The following is a 14,439-nucleotide window of genomic DNA, read 5'->3' as shown; positions in this document are numbered from 1 at the left end:
CCCCCTGCCTTAATTTGCTTCCACAATAAGCAAGCCTTAGTTACGCCCCTGAAACCCCCATGACTTTGTTTAATGTACATGTATGTATCTATATTTGTGCGTGGTGTGTGTGTGTGTTGTTTGGGGGGGGGGGGTGTAAGTAGAAATGATTGGCTCCTTAATAATAGAGTAGCAAAATAAAGAAATACCTTCCTCAGACTTTAAGAACTTTTCTCATTTCAGATGGCATTATCTGAATCTCAAATACCCCCCGACGCCCAGCATTATTTGGTTTGTGGCACTGAAGACTGTGAGAGGAACTGCCAGTTTTATTGCAATGATTGTCATCAATCAATATGTGAACAATGTAGAGATGAACATCAGAAGAATAAGAAAACCAAGAACCATGAAGTAGTCCCTTATAAACAACGCACACGACTGCTTCCTGTGGAGAAATGTAAAATCCATCCCACAAGACACTTAGAACTTCTCTGTGAGGAATGCCAAATTCCCATTTGTTCTAAATGCACAGGCACCAAAGAACATCACGGCCATGCATTTACTGACCTAGAATTGGTCTTTGCTGAAAAATGTTCACTTTGTCAGATAGAAATTACCAAAATTCGAAGCTATTTTGAGCCTACTTCTCAAGATTTGAAGAAAGAAATTTCTGGAGATGTCAAAGAAATTAAGAAGATCATGGAGGGAATAAGATCATCCATAAGGACTGAAGCAGAGGCTGTGAAAAAGCTGGTAGACACAGTCACATCAGATAAAATAGAACAAGCCAACAAAATGGAACAGTCATTATTACAAACTTTAAATGGACAAAGACAAAAAATAGATGATTACATCAACTATCTCAGTGATTTAATACAAACATTTAATGGATACCCATCTCCCTCAAACATACAACAATTAACAATTGCCCTCAAATCAGAAATCTTGATCATTCCACCCATACCAGAGACATCAAAACCAGTCCCACCCGTATTTACTGCTGGTCAATACAGCAAGGAGGATGTCGCCAAACTACTAGGTAGAATAACTGTTCCCAACACCAAACCAGAGAATAGAAAAATAAAACCCATGGAGATTGCCTCTACACAGATGAAACCTTCAGGGAAACATAGGAAACAAGACAGAGAGAACTCTGATGTGAATCAAACACTGTCTCTGTCTTCCTCTGTCACCAAGCTCAGGGAGTACGAAGTACCAGGTTTTGATGGTGTATATCATATATCACTGAGTCAATCAGGCAGACTCTGGGCCAGTGTTTTGTATGGCGACCTTGTCCAAACAGATCTACAGGGGAATCAGCTACAGAAGATACAAACCAGTGGTGAATATGAAGGCTACCACACAGTCACACAGGACGGGGATCTGATCTATACAGACAAAGACAACAAAGTCATCAATAGGATAACACCGGATAATACAATCACTGAATTCATTAAAACAGGAGACTGGGCACCACTCAGTATACACTCCTCCCACAATCACGGGGACATACTGGTTGGGATGATTAAGAATAGAGAGGGTAAAGTCACCAGGTACAACAAGACAGGTACAGAAATACAGAACATACAGAGAGACAACAAAGGACAGGTACTGTATAGTTATCCACGCTACATCACAGAAAACATCAACGGTGATGTCTGTGTATCAGACTCTAACAAACATGCTGTAGTGGTGGTGGATAAATCAGGCCAACACAGGTTCTCCTACACAGGTCATGGGTCAAGGTTTTATCCCTATGGAATATGTACTGATGTACTCGGTCACATCCTGGTGTGTGATGATATCAGTGAAACAGTACATCTTCTGGATAAGGACGGTCAGTTCTTGTCTCTACTACTCACAGAACAACAAGGGGTAAAGTATCCCTACAGTGTGTGTGTAGACGATGAAAACAACCTCTGGGTGGGACAAGGTAACACCAACACAGTGACAGTGTACAAGTATCTACAGTGATCAATATATATCCATACATAAGTTAGGTACTGTGTGTATGTTGTGTGACAATGTAACAACAACACTGTGATAGTGTACAATTACTGGTACATATGTATCTGCAGTGTACATGAAAGTACATTGATATACATGTACATACATTATTCATGTAAACCTTTGTATGTTTGTTATATCCCCCGCAAACGAAGTTTGGGGGGGGGGGGGTATATAGGAATCACCTTGTCCGTCTGTCCGTCTGTCCGTCTTTCTGTCCGTCTGTGCAATCGTGTCCGGTCCATATCTTTCTTATGGAGAAACATTGGAAGTTCTTACTTCACACAAAGATTGCTTATGACCTAAGGGTGTGTCATGACCTTGACCCAAGGTCATTTGGGCAAGGTCAAGGTCACTGGCAGAAAAAATACAAAATTCGTGTCAGGTCCATATCTTTCTTATGGAGAAACATTGGAAGTTCTTACTTCATACAAAGATTGCTTATGACCTAAGGGTGTGTCCTGACCTTGACCCAAGGTCATTTGGGCAAGGTCAAGGTCACTGGCAGAAAACATACAAAAATTCATGTCCGGTCCATATCTTTCTTATGGAGAAACATTGGAAGTTCTTACTTCACACAAAGATTGCTTATGACCTAAGGGTGTGTCATGACCTTGACCCAAGGTCATTAGGGCAAGGTCAAGGTCACTGGCAGAAAAAGTGCAAAATTTGTGTCCGGCCCATATCTTTCATATCGAGAAACATTGGAAGTTCTTAATTCATGTGCTCAAAGATTGCTTATGACCTAAAGATGTGTCATGACATTGATCCAAGGTCATTTGGGCAAGGTCAAGGTCGTTGGGAAAAATAGTGCAAAATAGTGTCCGGTCATTATCTTTCTTATTGAGAAGCATTGAATGTTCTAACTTCACACAAATATTGCTTAGGACCAAAGGGTGTGTCATGACCTTGACCCAAGGTCATTTGGGCAAGGTCAAGGTCACTGGCAGAAATAGTGCAAAATTCGTGTCCGGTCATTATCTTTCATATGGAGAAGCATTGAATGTTCTTACTTCACACAAATATTGCTTATGACCAACAGTTTTAAAAAAATAGAGCAGTTGTTATTTAAAGAAAATAGACGGTGAAATAGATTCATCCAATATTTTCTATAATAAGAAAAATACACGCATTATGATTTTTTATCTTAGCGGGGGGTATCAATTGTGAGCTTGCTCACAGAACCTCTAGTTTGTAATATGAATTTCTTATCAGGTTAATTTCATTGCAGATGAGTTGACTATTAAATATGCATGTATGAACAATATTTGTTTTGAAAGTTTTTAGAAACCGCTAGCTTGAATTTTGTCAATACATGTAGCTATTCAAAAAACTTATATTAATTATAAACAAAGCTTCTGTATCTATAGTCAGTATGACATGAGAAGATTTTCTGAATGCTATCTATAAGCGCCAATTTCTCAAAAAAAGGAAACTCATCTTACATAGCATTATTGCTAAACATTATTTTTTCACTTTTCTCTATAATCTTAAATTTCACATGATCTGATTGAGAGAAAAAGTTTGGCATGACATTACAAGTAATAATTTCATATTTCAAATTCAGATAGTTTTCTTGTACCACTTTTTGATATTGGTCGTAAACTATTACTAGCAAAGAATCTATCATATTGCAGATTTTATTTTTCCAGAGACTGCAAATTACAAAATACTGATGTTCTATATAAAACGCTTTTAAACTTCGAAAAATTGCCACATTTTAATATTTATAGTCGAATGTTTGAAGAGAGAGAGGGAGAGAGAGAGCTGCAAGCATGCCAATATGTACTTGAGATTCATTGTGTTGTTTTCTGACCCCCAGGGTGCGCCAGGCCTGTGACTGTTCCTTCTTCTACTGGCACCGAGTGATCCTCCCCAACTACCCGACCGACCTATTTGAGAACATCACCGACCCCCACAGGATACACGTAAGTTGAAATTATTAATTAATAATTAGGAACTCAAAATAGATTATCAATGAATAGATTTAAACTAAACTGTATTAATCTTGAAATAGAATTCCCATTACATGTGATATACTGTTGTGTTACAGTACATGTTTGGAGCTCTCAGGGACTTTGTTCCAAGAATGGCTGCCGGCGTCACACGGCGACACCCACAGAATTGCCTGATGCCCACGACAGAGAAATATATGGCTACTTCAAAGAGGTATGGTCCTAGAGAATTGTTTACAGAGAGACCAAGGAAATAATTTAAATAACAGTGCACTGTTTCAAATCAAAAGTTAAATCTACTGATAAAGTAATGTTTGGAATTAAAATTTTAAGAGGAATTACTGTGGAATCATTAAATTTTGTTGGAGCCAATTTTTTGGATTGTGGGTTTTTTGCATGGGGATGTGATTTTGTGAATGCGTCGCTTTTCTGTCTCAGTAGGAGATCTAAATTTGTGGGTAAGGGCTACTCATGAATACCCCGAAAATTGAGCCGCCATGCACAAATTCTAATGATTCGCAGTATTTGTTTATGTAGACATAGGTGTATACAATTGATTGAGGCAAGTGTATAGAAATGAAAACATAAGGTGTTGATTATTTGAACAGTGTATAGATTTTTCGAGATGAAATATTTTGTTAACTGGTGATCAATTGTGCAAATAAATTTTTTTCTTTAAAATTTTGTTTATTTAAAGTAAATTACCTCTTCACTGAAATATTAAAAATTTTGGTAGAAATTTATTTGCTGCATTTTCATCCACACAGTAATTCATTTTGCTAACAGTAATTCATTTGACTTTTTACACAGAACCTGTTGAGTCCCCTGTGTCAGGCCATTGAGACGGACCTCCGACTACAGATCCACACCCATCTCCAGCTCGACGACAGGAATCCGTTCAAGGTCGGCATGAGGGATCTCTCCCACCTGCTTAGAGTCCGACCAATCAGATTGTTTGACAGACTGATCAACATCAAAGGTAAATATGATTATATAAAAGTATTTTTGATTGGTGGAAATTTCTGGCCATCTTTTAAGCCCTGTCTAAAAATAGGAGGTATTCAATTGTTATTCTACAAGTTGATTGTTAAATAAAGCATAATTGAAAAATTATTATAGTGATGGTAATTAAATTAAGGAAAAAAACTAACTTACTTAAAGTGATAAATTCAATGGTATTGAGTGTAAAATGGATTTTTACTATCATTCATAACACTTTTGTTGGATGGATGAAAAGTTTTTCAAAACTATTTAGGTTCAAACAAATTAAGGAGATTTTGATGTTGGTATGCCTTTTGTTTTGAAGCCTACGTGGAGCATTACCTGAACAAGACATTCTACAACCTGACCACTGTGGCTCTACACGACTGGAAGACGTACGGCGAGATGAAGAACATGGCACAACAGAAGTACTGTCTGAGTCTACTCGAGTCCCACCTACCCAGTCAGACACTAGAACAGGTAAGTACTAGTCCCACCTACCCAGTCAGACACTAGAACAGGTACATACAAGTTCCACCTATCTAGTTGACACTAGAACCAGGTAAGTACTAGTCCCACCTACCTAGTCACTCTAGAACAGGTAAGTACTACTCCCACCTACCCAGTCATACACTAGAACAGGTAAGTACTAGTCCCAACTACCCTGTCATACACTAGAACCAGGTAAGTACTAGTCCCACCTACCCAGTCAGACACTAGAATAGGTAAGTACTAGTCCCACCTACCTAGTCACTCTAGAACAGGTAAGTACTAGTCCCATCTACCCTGTCATACACTAGAACAGGTAAGTACTAGTCCCACCTACCAAGTCAGACACTAGAACAGGTAAGTACTAGTCCCGCCTACCTAGTCGACACTAGAACAGGTGCTTGTTTACATTAGGTTGAATATCAAATTGAATGAAAAGTGCTGTTATTTTGGTTGCATTTAGAAGTTATTACTTGGACAATTGTTCATTACTTGATATCCATTTTATTTTTTTACATGAAATTCATGCAATGTAAAATTCACATGAATTTTTTCTAATGAAGTTTGTAGCAGATAATGAACTGCTAAGAAATAATGCATGATTCACAATTTTCTCTGTCAGGGCCTGGATGTTTTGGAGATTATGAGGAACATCCACGTGTTTGTCTCCAGATACATGTACAATCTAAACAACCAGGTAAATCTACTGGATTTCTCTAATCTGACAACTCTGTAAATCAACATCTCTGTAATCCAACAACATCTTAATCCAAAAACTTTCTAATTTGACAACTCTGTAATCCAACAACGTACTGTTTTATCCAACAGTTCTATAATGTGACTGGTATTTTTGAAATCCAATATTTTTTAAATACAGCCTTATCCAATTGTCATCATGTGCAAATGTTGTCAAAAACGGATAATTTATTCTGTTTCTAGTATGTTCCAATATTTGTCGGATTTTGATAGGAGTGTAACCCAACACTGGTTTAATACAACTCTTTGTAAATTCAAAATCTCTTGAACCTGTCACAGTTTTACTATTATAAAAGTTGTATTAAAACATACTTGTAGGCTATAGTAATTATAATCTTATTCCAGTGATATATTTTGAACTCACCTGTAGTAATTTTGAATGCATGTACAAAGGTAGTACTTGTGTATCTATCAATATTTCTACCATAATTACATTTGATAACATCTTTACATTCCATTTCAGATTTTTGTGGAACGATCCAGCAACAACAAGCACCTCAACACAACAACATCCGACACATCGCCAACTCCATCCGGACTCACGGCACGGGCATCATGAACACCACGGTAGGCTCGCCTTATTACAACTACACGTGGAGGTCATTTAACTGAGTTTATTTCTCATCTAACTGACACCTGCTAGATTATAAGTCATTGCCTTTATCCTAAATTGCAGGTTAATTTCACTTACCAATTTCTGCGGAAGAAGTTCTATAATTTCTCACAGTTTCTCTATGATGAACATATCAAGTCCAAGTTAATCAAGGCAAGTTTTGAATTTTTCTTGCATTCTGTATAATGTGTTTTATGACATTTGTTTTACAAATGTTTTGACTGGAAGTAATTGTATTCTATGGTTTTATTGATATTTCTTGATATCAATTTTTGTAGATTTTGTCACATTTGTTTTATTAATAGACAAAAGGTTCCAATTATAAAACACTATAACAACATACATGTAATCCATTAATGTTAACATTCAAAGAATATTGATTAACTACAGTATAAATGAATTCCTACAAAATGAAATTCAGTTTGTTTTATCTTTTCTTCAGGATTGGAAATTCTTCAGAGAAAATCATATGCAGACTGATCAAAAGGTAGATTTGCTTATTGTTGGATATTTTCTGTTATGGAGTCTTTGAATTAGTGATGCTAACTAAGGACCAAGTTACATTATTATACTTTCATGTTGAAATCTGATTGGTTAAGACACAGGTAACAATCCGTTCTATTACCTTCAGTGTTAGCAACACACTTGGCAACAGATAACACAACGAATTGTTTCATGCGCATAATTTATATGCATACGGTTCGGCGTAGAATTCCTAAATAAAAGCAGTAAGAAATTCTCTTATATTAAGACATTCAGTATAATAAAATGAATAATGCCTGTTTGGGAGGACAACAGTTGAAATTGACACCCCTCGAAAACCATTTTCAACCTCCGCTTTGCGTCGGTTGACAATTGTTTCCTCGGGGTGTCAATTTCAACTGTTACCCTCCCAAACAGGCACTATTTATATAATATCATGCAATGTAAAGTAGAATCTAAACATTTCAAGTCAGATGATAAAGTCTTTAGTTACAATTACAACATTTTAAAGGATATTTGAAATCTTTTTGGTCTTTTGGGTCAACCCTTCAAAATAAACCAATCCATGTATCATGATGGTAAATGTTGTCTGCAAACAATTGAAATACATGTTAACAATAAACTTTATCTTTTCCTTTTCAGTATCCTGTGGAAAGAGCAGACAAATTCAACAAAAACATCAAGAACCTTGGTCTCACTCCAGATGGAGATAGTTATCTGGATCAGTTCCGGACTCTCATCTCACAGATAGGTAAGGAATCACCTGGATTGGTTTTAAAATGTCATACTATACTGAAGAAGTGTAATCTGGATCAGGAACTGTTGTAAGATGTAAATAAGGTTTTCTATGTTTCAGGTATATATACTATGTAATATGTGTTTTGATGTAATGTCAAATAAATCTTGACAGAAAATGATGTAAATATAAAGCCTCTCAAGTATATTATTTTATAAACATTTCAATAATCAGATCATCAAGTAGAATTTGGATTTGAATATTTCTGACAAATCTCAGTATGAAAGGAACCCAATATGACTTTTATGATAATTTGAAATACATTGGGAATATTTTTAATAGTGTGTGTATTGTTTTCAATCATGCTTTATTTCAGGGAATGCAATGGGATACATCCGTATGATCCGGTCTGGAGGTCTCCACTGTTGTAGCAATGCTATCCGGTTCATTCCGGACATTGAGGACATTGTGAGCTTCGAGGAGCTGTGTAAAGAGGAGAACTTGTCCTCAGAATGTCAGGCTGCCGCCAAGTGAGTGTAGTGTACTCTCTATTTATGTGTATGAGTAAAAATGGTTATTTTCATGTAGGGGAAATTTACACTAGTTACGTGGCATGCTTAAAACTGCTTAAAATACCCCTGTGCATATGGTAAAAAAATGAAAACTTAAGTGTGGTAAATCATGCATCTGTGTATTTAATTCCCACATATATTGTTAAACTATAGAAATTGTGTACTTGATAACCAGCATAAATAACCCCTTTAACAGTAAGTGTGTGTTGTGTTCCATCTCTGCATGAGTATACAAGTGTGTTTTAGATCTAGTACATGACTCTATAGGGGATGAATAATAGCACTATACCCTTAATCATCTTATCTTAAGGAAGACAATCATTATTAAATACAACGTCTTTAAAATATTTGAGCGAAAATTGTCAACCATGATTTTAAATCCCTATCAAGTCTTTTCTACTCTGTTTTACATTTATGTCTCCTTCTAGACAAGGGTACACAGTCTAGATATAGATAATGTTATGTGGAAGTACACGTAAAAACACATTTACTTTCAGAGTTTAATGTTTCATTTTGATGACTTGATTCTTGTGGAACAGTAATGGCACACCCTGCACATATTTTCAGAAACCTTGACAATGTGGTTGGAAATCTGGCTAGAAACTTTGCAGAGGGCACAGAGTATTTCAAAGTTAGTAAATGTTATTTGCTATTTGATTCATATGCTCTCTCAATAAAATATACGTTATATTGTGTTCATATTGTATCTTCAGGAAAACACCTTTTTATCAAGATGTATGAAACCATTTCTATGTTACAGATGCTGGTTGATGTCTTTGCCCCAGAATTCAGAAATCCCAAAAACATGCACCTGAGGAACTTCTTTGTAATTCTTCCTCCACTGGTAAGAGAGTGGATACCAAGGGAAACAACTCTTTTTAAATATAGCAGCTAGTTCATCTTTATGACAAATTTTGTTCTTTTTAGACTGTAAATTACATTGAACATTCCATAAGCTGTAAAGAGAAAATGAGCCGACGAAACAAAGTGGGAGCAGCCTTCACTGATGATGGCTTTGCTATGGGTGAGGATAAAGTCAGTCATGCATAGAACCTTGTATACATATATTGACTATATTTTACATATTAATTAGATATCTTAGTTTACAAACAAATGCATATTTACTTGTAGGAGTGGCCTACATTTTGAAGCTGTTAGACCAGTATCATGAGTTTGACTCTCTTCACTGGTTCCAGTCAGTCAAAGACAAATACAGGGCAGAAAAGGTTGGTCAAAGGGAGATGACTCTGTTTTATTGATTTATTAATTTTTTCGTTTTTTGACTATATGAATGTTACAAAACTGTATATTTACAATTTTTTTTACCAAATATCATTATATATTCTCCTTTATGTTTAAGTAAGATTTTTTTGCTATATTCATATATGGTGTTCATTTTTTTCTCAATGTAATTTTAGTGATACATTATACTTTAATATCCCAGTAGATATAATTTTTAATTACATGTACCGGGTATAATACATTATGTTTAGATTATGACACTACATGTACCATCAGCTAGAACAAGTTCAAACTTTTCATGTCTTTTTTAGGAGAAGCAGAGACAGGCTATGGCCAACAGGGCGGATGAGAAATCCCAACAGACCATGACCCTGACAGTGAAGAGGCTAGACCAATACCAGCAGGTGGGCGCAGTTATCTCCCTTCTATTTCCCAATTACTACGGGCATAGTAGTTATCTCCCTTCTTCCAGTTACAACAGACCTAATAATTATCTCCCTTCTCCATGTTGCAAAAGGCATAGTAGCTACTTCCCTTCTATTTCCCCAGTTACCACAGGCATAGTAAATTGACTTGGAGTCTATATTTTCAAATACTTGTTCACATTCATTCTTTATGTAATTTATTTTCTGTTTGTGCATGTGTTAGGCAATGTTATTGCAGTTATTTGAACTGTATTAAAAAAGAGCTACCTGGTGTGAAGGAATTAGCTCTCGTTTATCTTTATTTTGAAATTACCAGAGTTGTTTATGGGGTCATATTTTAAGGGGTCACTTGTACATGTATTAATATTGAATCAAGATTAATGTTTTTTATATTCGTTGAGATGCAGATTCCAAGATGTGGGGTACCCACCAAAATTTCATCATAATTTTGAAAAAAAATGCTATCTTGATGATGAAATAAGAACACACTTTCATTTCTAGGAATATGACCTGCTCAACTATTCCCTCAGCAGTGCCAGGATTTTCTTCCGTGCTGATAAAACTGCCGCAGAAGAGAACGAGGAGAAAAAAGGTACCAAATTGTTTTACACATATTATTATTTCTTATTACAGTAAAACACACTTATTGCCAAGTGCCAAGCTTAAGAAAAACACTTAAATTTTGCTTTAAAGTAATTAAGAAAAAATTATCTTATTTTGTTACAATACTACATCTGATGACGAGGAGAATGAATTTGAATTCACCCTACTCATAATTCATAAGTATATTACCTATGTACGTTTTACTGCCTAATGCCCAGATTCTGATGATGATAATTGAAGCAGATTTGGCCAAATCCTATACACATACACACTGTTCCATACATACATAAATCATTGAAAAAGTTTTGGGCATACATTTGTGATATTTCTCAATTTTGAAATCTTATGGCTTTTCATAAGCTGATGGAGAGCCGAGTACCAGTTCAGATCCTGCTCAGGCCACCAGCCAAACTACAACAACTCCAGCAGGTATGTAGAAAATAAACTGTGGCATTGTTTGTCATGTTTTGAATTGAATTGTATTTAAGGACAAGAGTTATTTTTGTGTTCATGCAGAACAATTTCTCATTAACAATGCTTTAAGTTGTTAGATTTCATGTTACAGTAATTAAGGTGGTTTGGGACATCTGATGTATTATAATGTGGATTAAATTATATTATATTTTGAATATTTTGAATATTTTTCACTGATTTAGAATTTCAAAATTTTACAATATTTAACTTAAAAATAGCTATTAAAAATATTTGGAGAGGTAAGTAAAAGTAAAACCCCCAGCAGGATTAGAACTCATGACTTGCTGATTGATTCGTAGTAAGCCCTCTAACCCATGCGCGGATCTAGAGGGGGGGTAGGGGGGGGGGGGGTCCCGACCCCCCCTGGAAAATGAAAATTTATTAAATTTACATAGTAAAATTATCGCGAAAATATGCCTCGGACCCCCCCTGGCAAACACAATTATCCTTCGGACCCCCCCCCCCCCCTGGAAAAAATTTCTGGATCCGCGCATGCTCTAACCCACTGCTGTTAGGTGAAAGTATTGAGTAAGAAACTACTTATAAAATTACACTAGTCTTCATTTTATTGTTTATTTCTTTAACTATACGTCACAACATGGAGATGTCCCATACCACCTTCATACGATATTATTCATTACTTGTACAATAAGCAATGCACTTTGTGTCAGACAATGTTTCTAATGTATTGTTTTGTTGGATATAAAGCAACATGAAAGGATAGGAAGGTAGGACTATGCATGGCATTATGTATGGATGCTACATGATGTAGTTATAATTAAAGTAGACGCATGTACTGAGGTTTACTGAGCATTTCTTCAGTGCCACACACTAAATAATGCTGGGCGTCTTTAGAAATTAGATTTCTTCTCACAATAAGAGAGATTTAGTTTCGCATGCATATGAATATATCACTCTAATTTTGCTTAGTATTGTTATTTAGTTTTAATACTTTTCTTTTTCTATCTTTGCTTGTGATGTATAACTTATGCTAAACACTAAATGAACATGTTTATGTGTATAACTTGTTATGGATGTAATGTTCCTCCTCTTGTTAACTGTTGCATCTAACATTTTATTTCAAATACTGGTGTAATTATTCTTTATCTCTGAAGTTTAGAGGCTTTTCTTTTCTTTTTTTTTTTTAAAAAAGTAATACCCACTTAAGTTTGTATTTTATTGTCATGGATTCATACATTAGGTTCACACAGAATAAACATCTATAGCTTGCTTTGATTATTGCATTTACATGTTTTATAAATATTGTTTTAAATCTCCATAGTTTATTTGTATGCCTTTGATGATAGAGATACTGTAATACTACTGCTATTATCTATACTGATTTCACCTACATGTGCAGAGCATACAACCTATCGACTCTTTAATAGGCTCTTGGATATCAATTTATTTCCTAAGCTTATAAATCAGTTTGAATTTCATTTTCTTACTTTATAATTAATATTCCCTCTTCTCACCGCTGCGACCCGAGTTTGATCCCTGTGATCGGCAGTGGTTGTATATGATAGGGTATGGCGGTCGCCCGCTTGGACAAGTGGGTTCTCTCCCGGTACTCCGGCTACTTCCCACAACAATGACCCCCTCGCGCTAACATCCGTGCCAATGAAAGATATTAATATAAGTTGTTGAACTTGTTTATCAATCGTTGTAAAATAAATAAAGTTCAGTTTTAATTAATATTCCTTGGTTTGAAAGATAAAAGGAAAACCAAATTACCCCCCCCCCCCCCCAAAAAAAAAGTTACAGTAACTATAAACCAAATCAGTTACAATCTCTTCTAATAGGTTAGACCTTATTAATGCATTGTTTTATCAGTCTGCTGTATCAGTGTTCTTGATTTAATAATGTTGTTTATTTTTCAGATTCCAGTGTCTCACCTCCTCCAGCTGCACCGGCGGCCCCTGCTGCCCCACCCCCTCCGGCCCCAGCCCCACCCCCACCACCAGGTGGTGCTCCCCCTCCCACTCCTCCTCCTCCTCCTCCACCCCCACCTCCGCCCCCGCCCCCTCCAATGTGAGCAACAGTGGGATGGACTCAGTAATCCAAAACCCAGTGTCCACATACAATATAGATAAAAGGACTTATGTGCAATTTTGTGAAATCAGACACATGCAGGACATAAACCATACATGTATATATTTTTGGAAGAACTCTATAGGAAATTTGAATTACAAATTGTGAAGTCTACTTTAATGAGAATACTGATTTGGACATGATTAGAATTTATTGTTGATTCACATTATGGCTTTGCTTGAAGTTTGAAATTGTGCTATATTGATTCTATTTTTGTAGCTATGAACTATGAATAAGCTTATAAGTGCCAAACAGAGATTATGAACAATATTGATGTATCTAATAGGAAATAAAATATGCAATCTTATCTTGTATTTATTTTGTTTTGTCTGATAAATGGCAATGAATTAGAAAACTCTACATGAACTTTACATGTATATTATAAGAAATCTCAGCAGAACTTTTGTGCATGAATTGGTTTAATTAAAAAATATATACCGGTAATTTGCTGTCTTGAGTGCAATGATGATTAATCAGAAAAGTAAGAAACTAATGGTTAATATCGTTTTCTGACCATTTGGGATCCGGTCACTCGGCCTAAATTTTTATCAACGATATCTTAGTAACTATTCATCGGAGTTGCTTGAAATTTTAACACATTATTTCTTTTGGCATATCATATCATAAGATTAATTTTTGTACTAATCGTACGGCAACTTCCTGTTAAATTACGACTTTTGTTTATTTTAGCCTAATTTTTTAAAATGTTGACTTTCCTTATTTTTTCATCTTCACATCAGAGCGGGGATATTACTAGTAAGAATTGGCTCACAGCTATGTTGCTTGATCATTTTCGAACATTTATCTCGTCAGAAATCGTTGGAGAAATTAAAGAACTTGTTTAAAACATAGCGTGAACGGAGGACCCTCTAAAATCTAAGATGGCGAGTGTCGTCCCTTTACTTTTTTAATGTACATTGAATATGCTTTTTTAAAATGACTGAAACTGTGATTTTCACGAAATGTTTTTCAATGCAATACACACTGACAGAAATACACTTAAGATTACTAATAATTTTTAATCAGATTTCTG

The 14,439-nt window shown here is 35.6% G+C and overlaps 1 protein-coding gene and 1 pseudogene across 1 annotated transcript; both read left to right on the top strand.

Moving 5' to 3' along the window:
* Positions 1–213: 213 nt before the first annotated feature.
* LOC128159933 (uncharacterized) lies at positions 214–3,251 on the top strand. Its single transcript, XM_052823159.1, has one exon. The coding sequence runs from the start codon at positions 223–225 to the stop codon at positions 1,951–1,953; it is 1,731 nt and encodes a 576-aa protein (XP_052679119.1). The 5' UTR covers positions 214–222; the 3' UTR covers positions 1,954–3,251.
* LOC128161053 (WASH complex subunit 4-like) lies at positions 2,738–13,713 on the top strand (annotated as a pseudogene).
* Positions 13,714–14,439: the final 726 nt, after the last annotated feature.

Source organism: Crassostrea angulata, chromosome 8 (assembly GCF_025612915.1).
Source record: "Crassostrea angulata isolate pt1a10 chromosome 8, ASM2561291v2, whole genome shotgun sequence".
NCBI lineage: Eukaryota > Metazoa > Mollusca > Bivalvia > Ostreida > Ostreidae > Magallana > Magallana angulata.
Note: the sequence above shows the minus strand (reverse complement) of the source record. Positions and strands in the feature narration are given on the sequence as shown.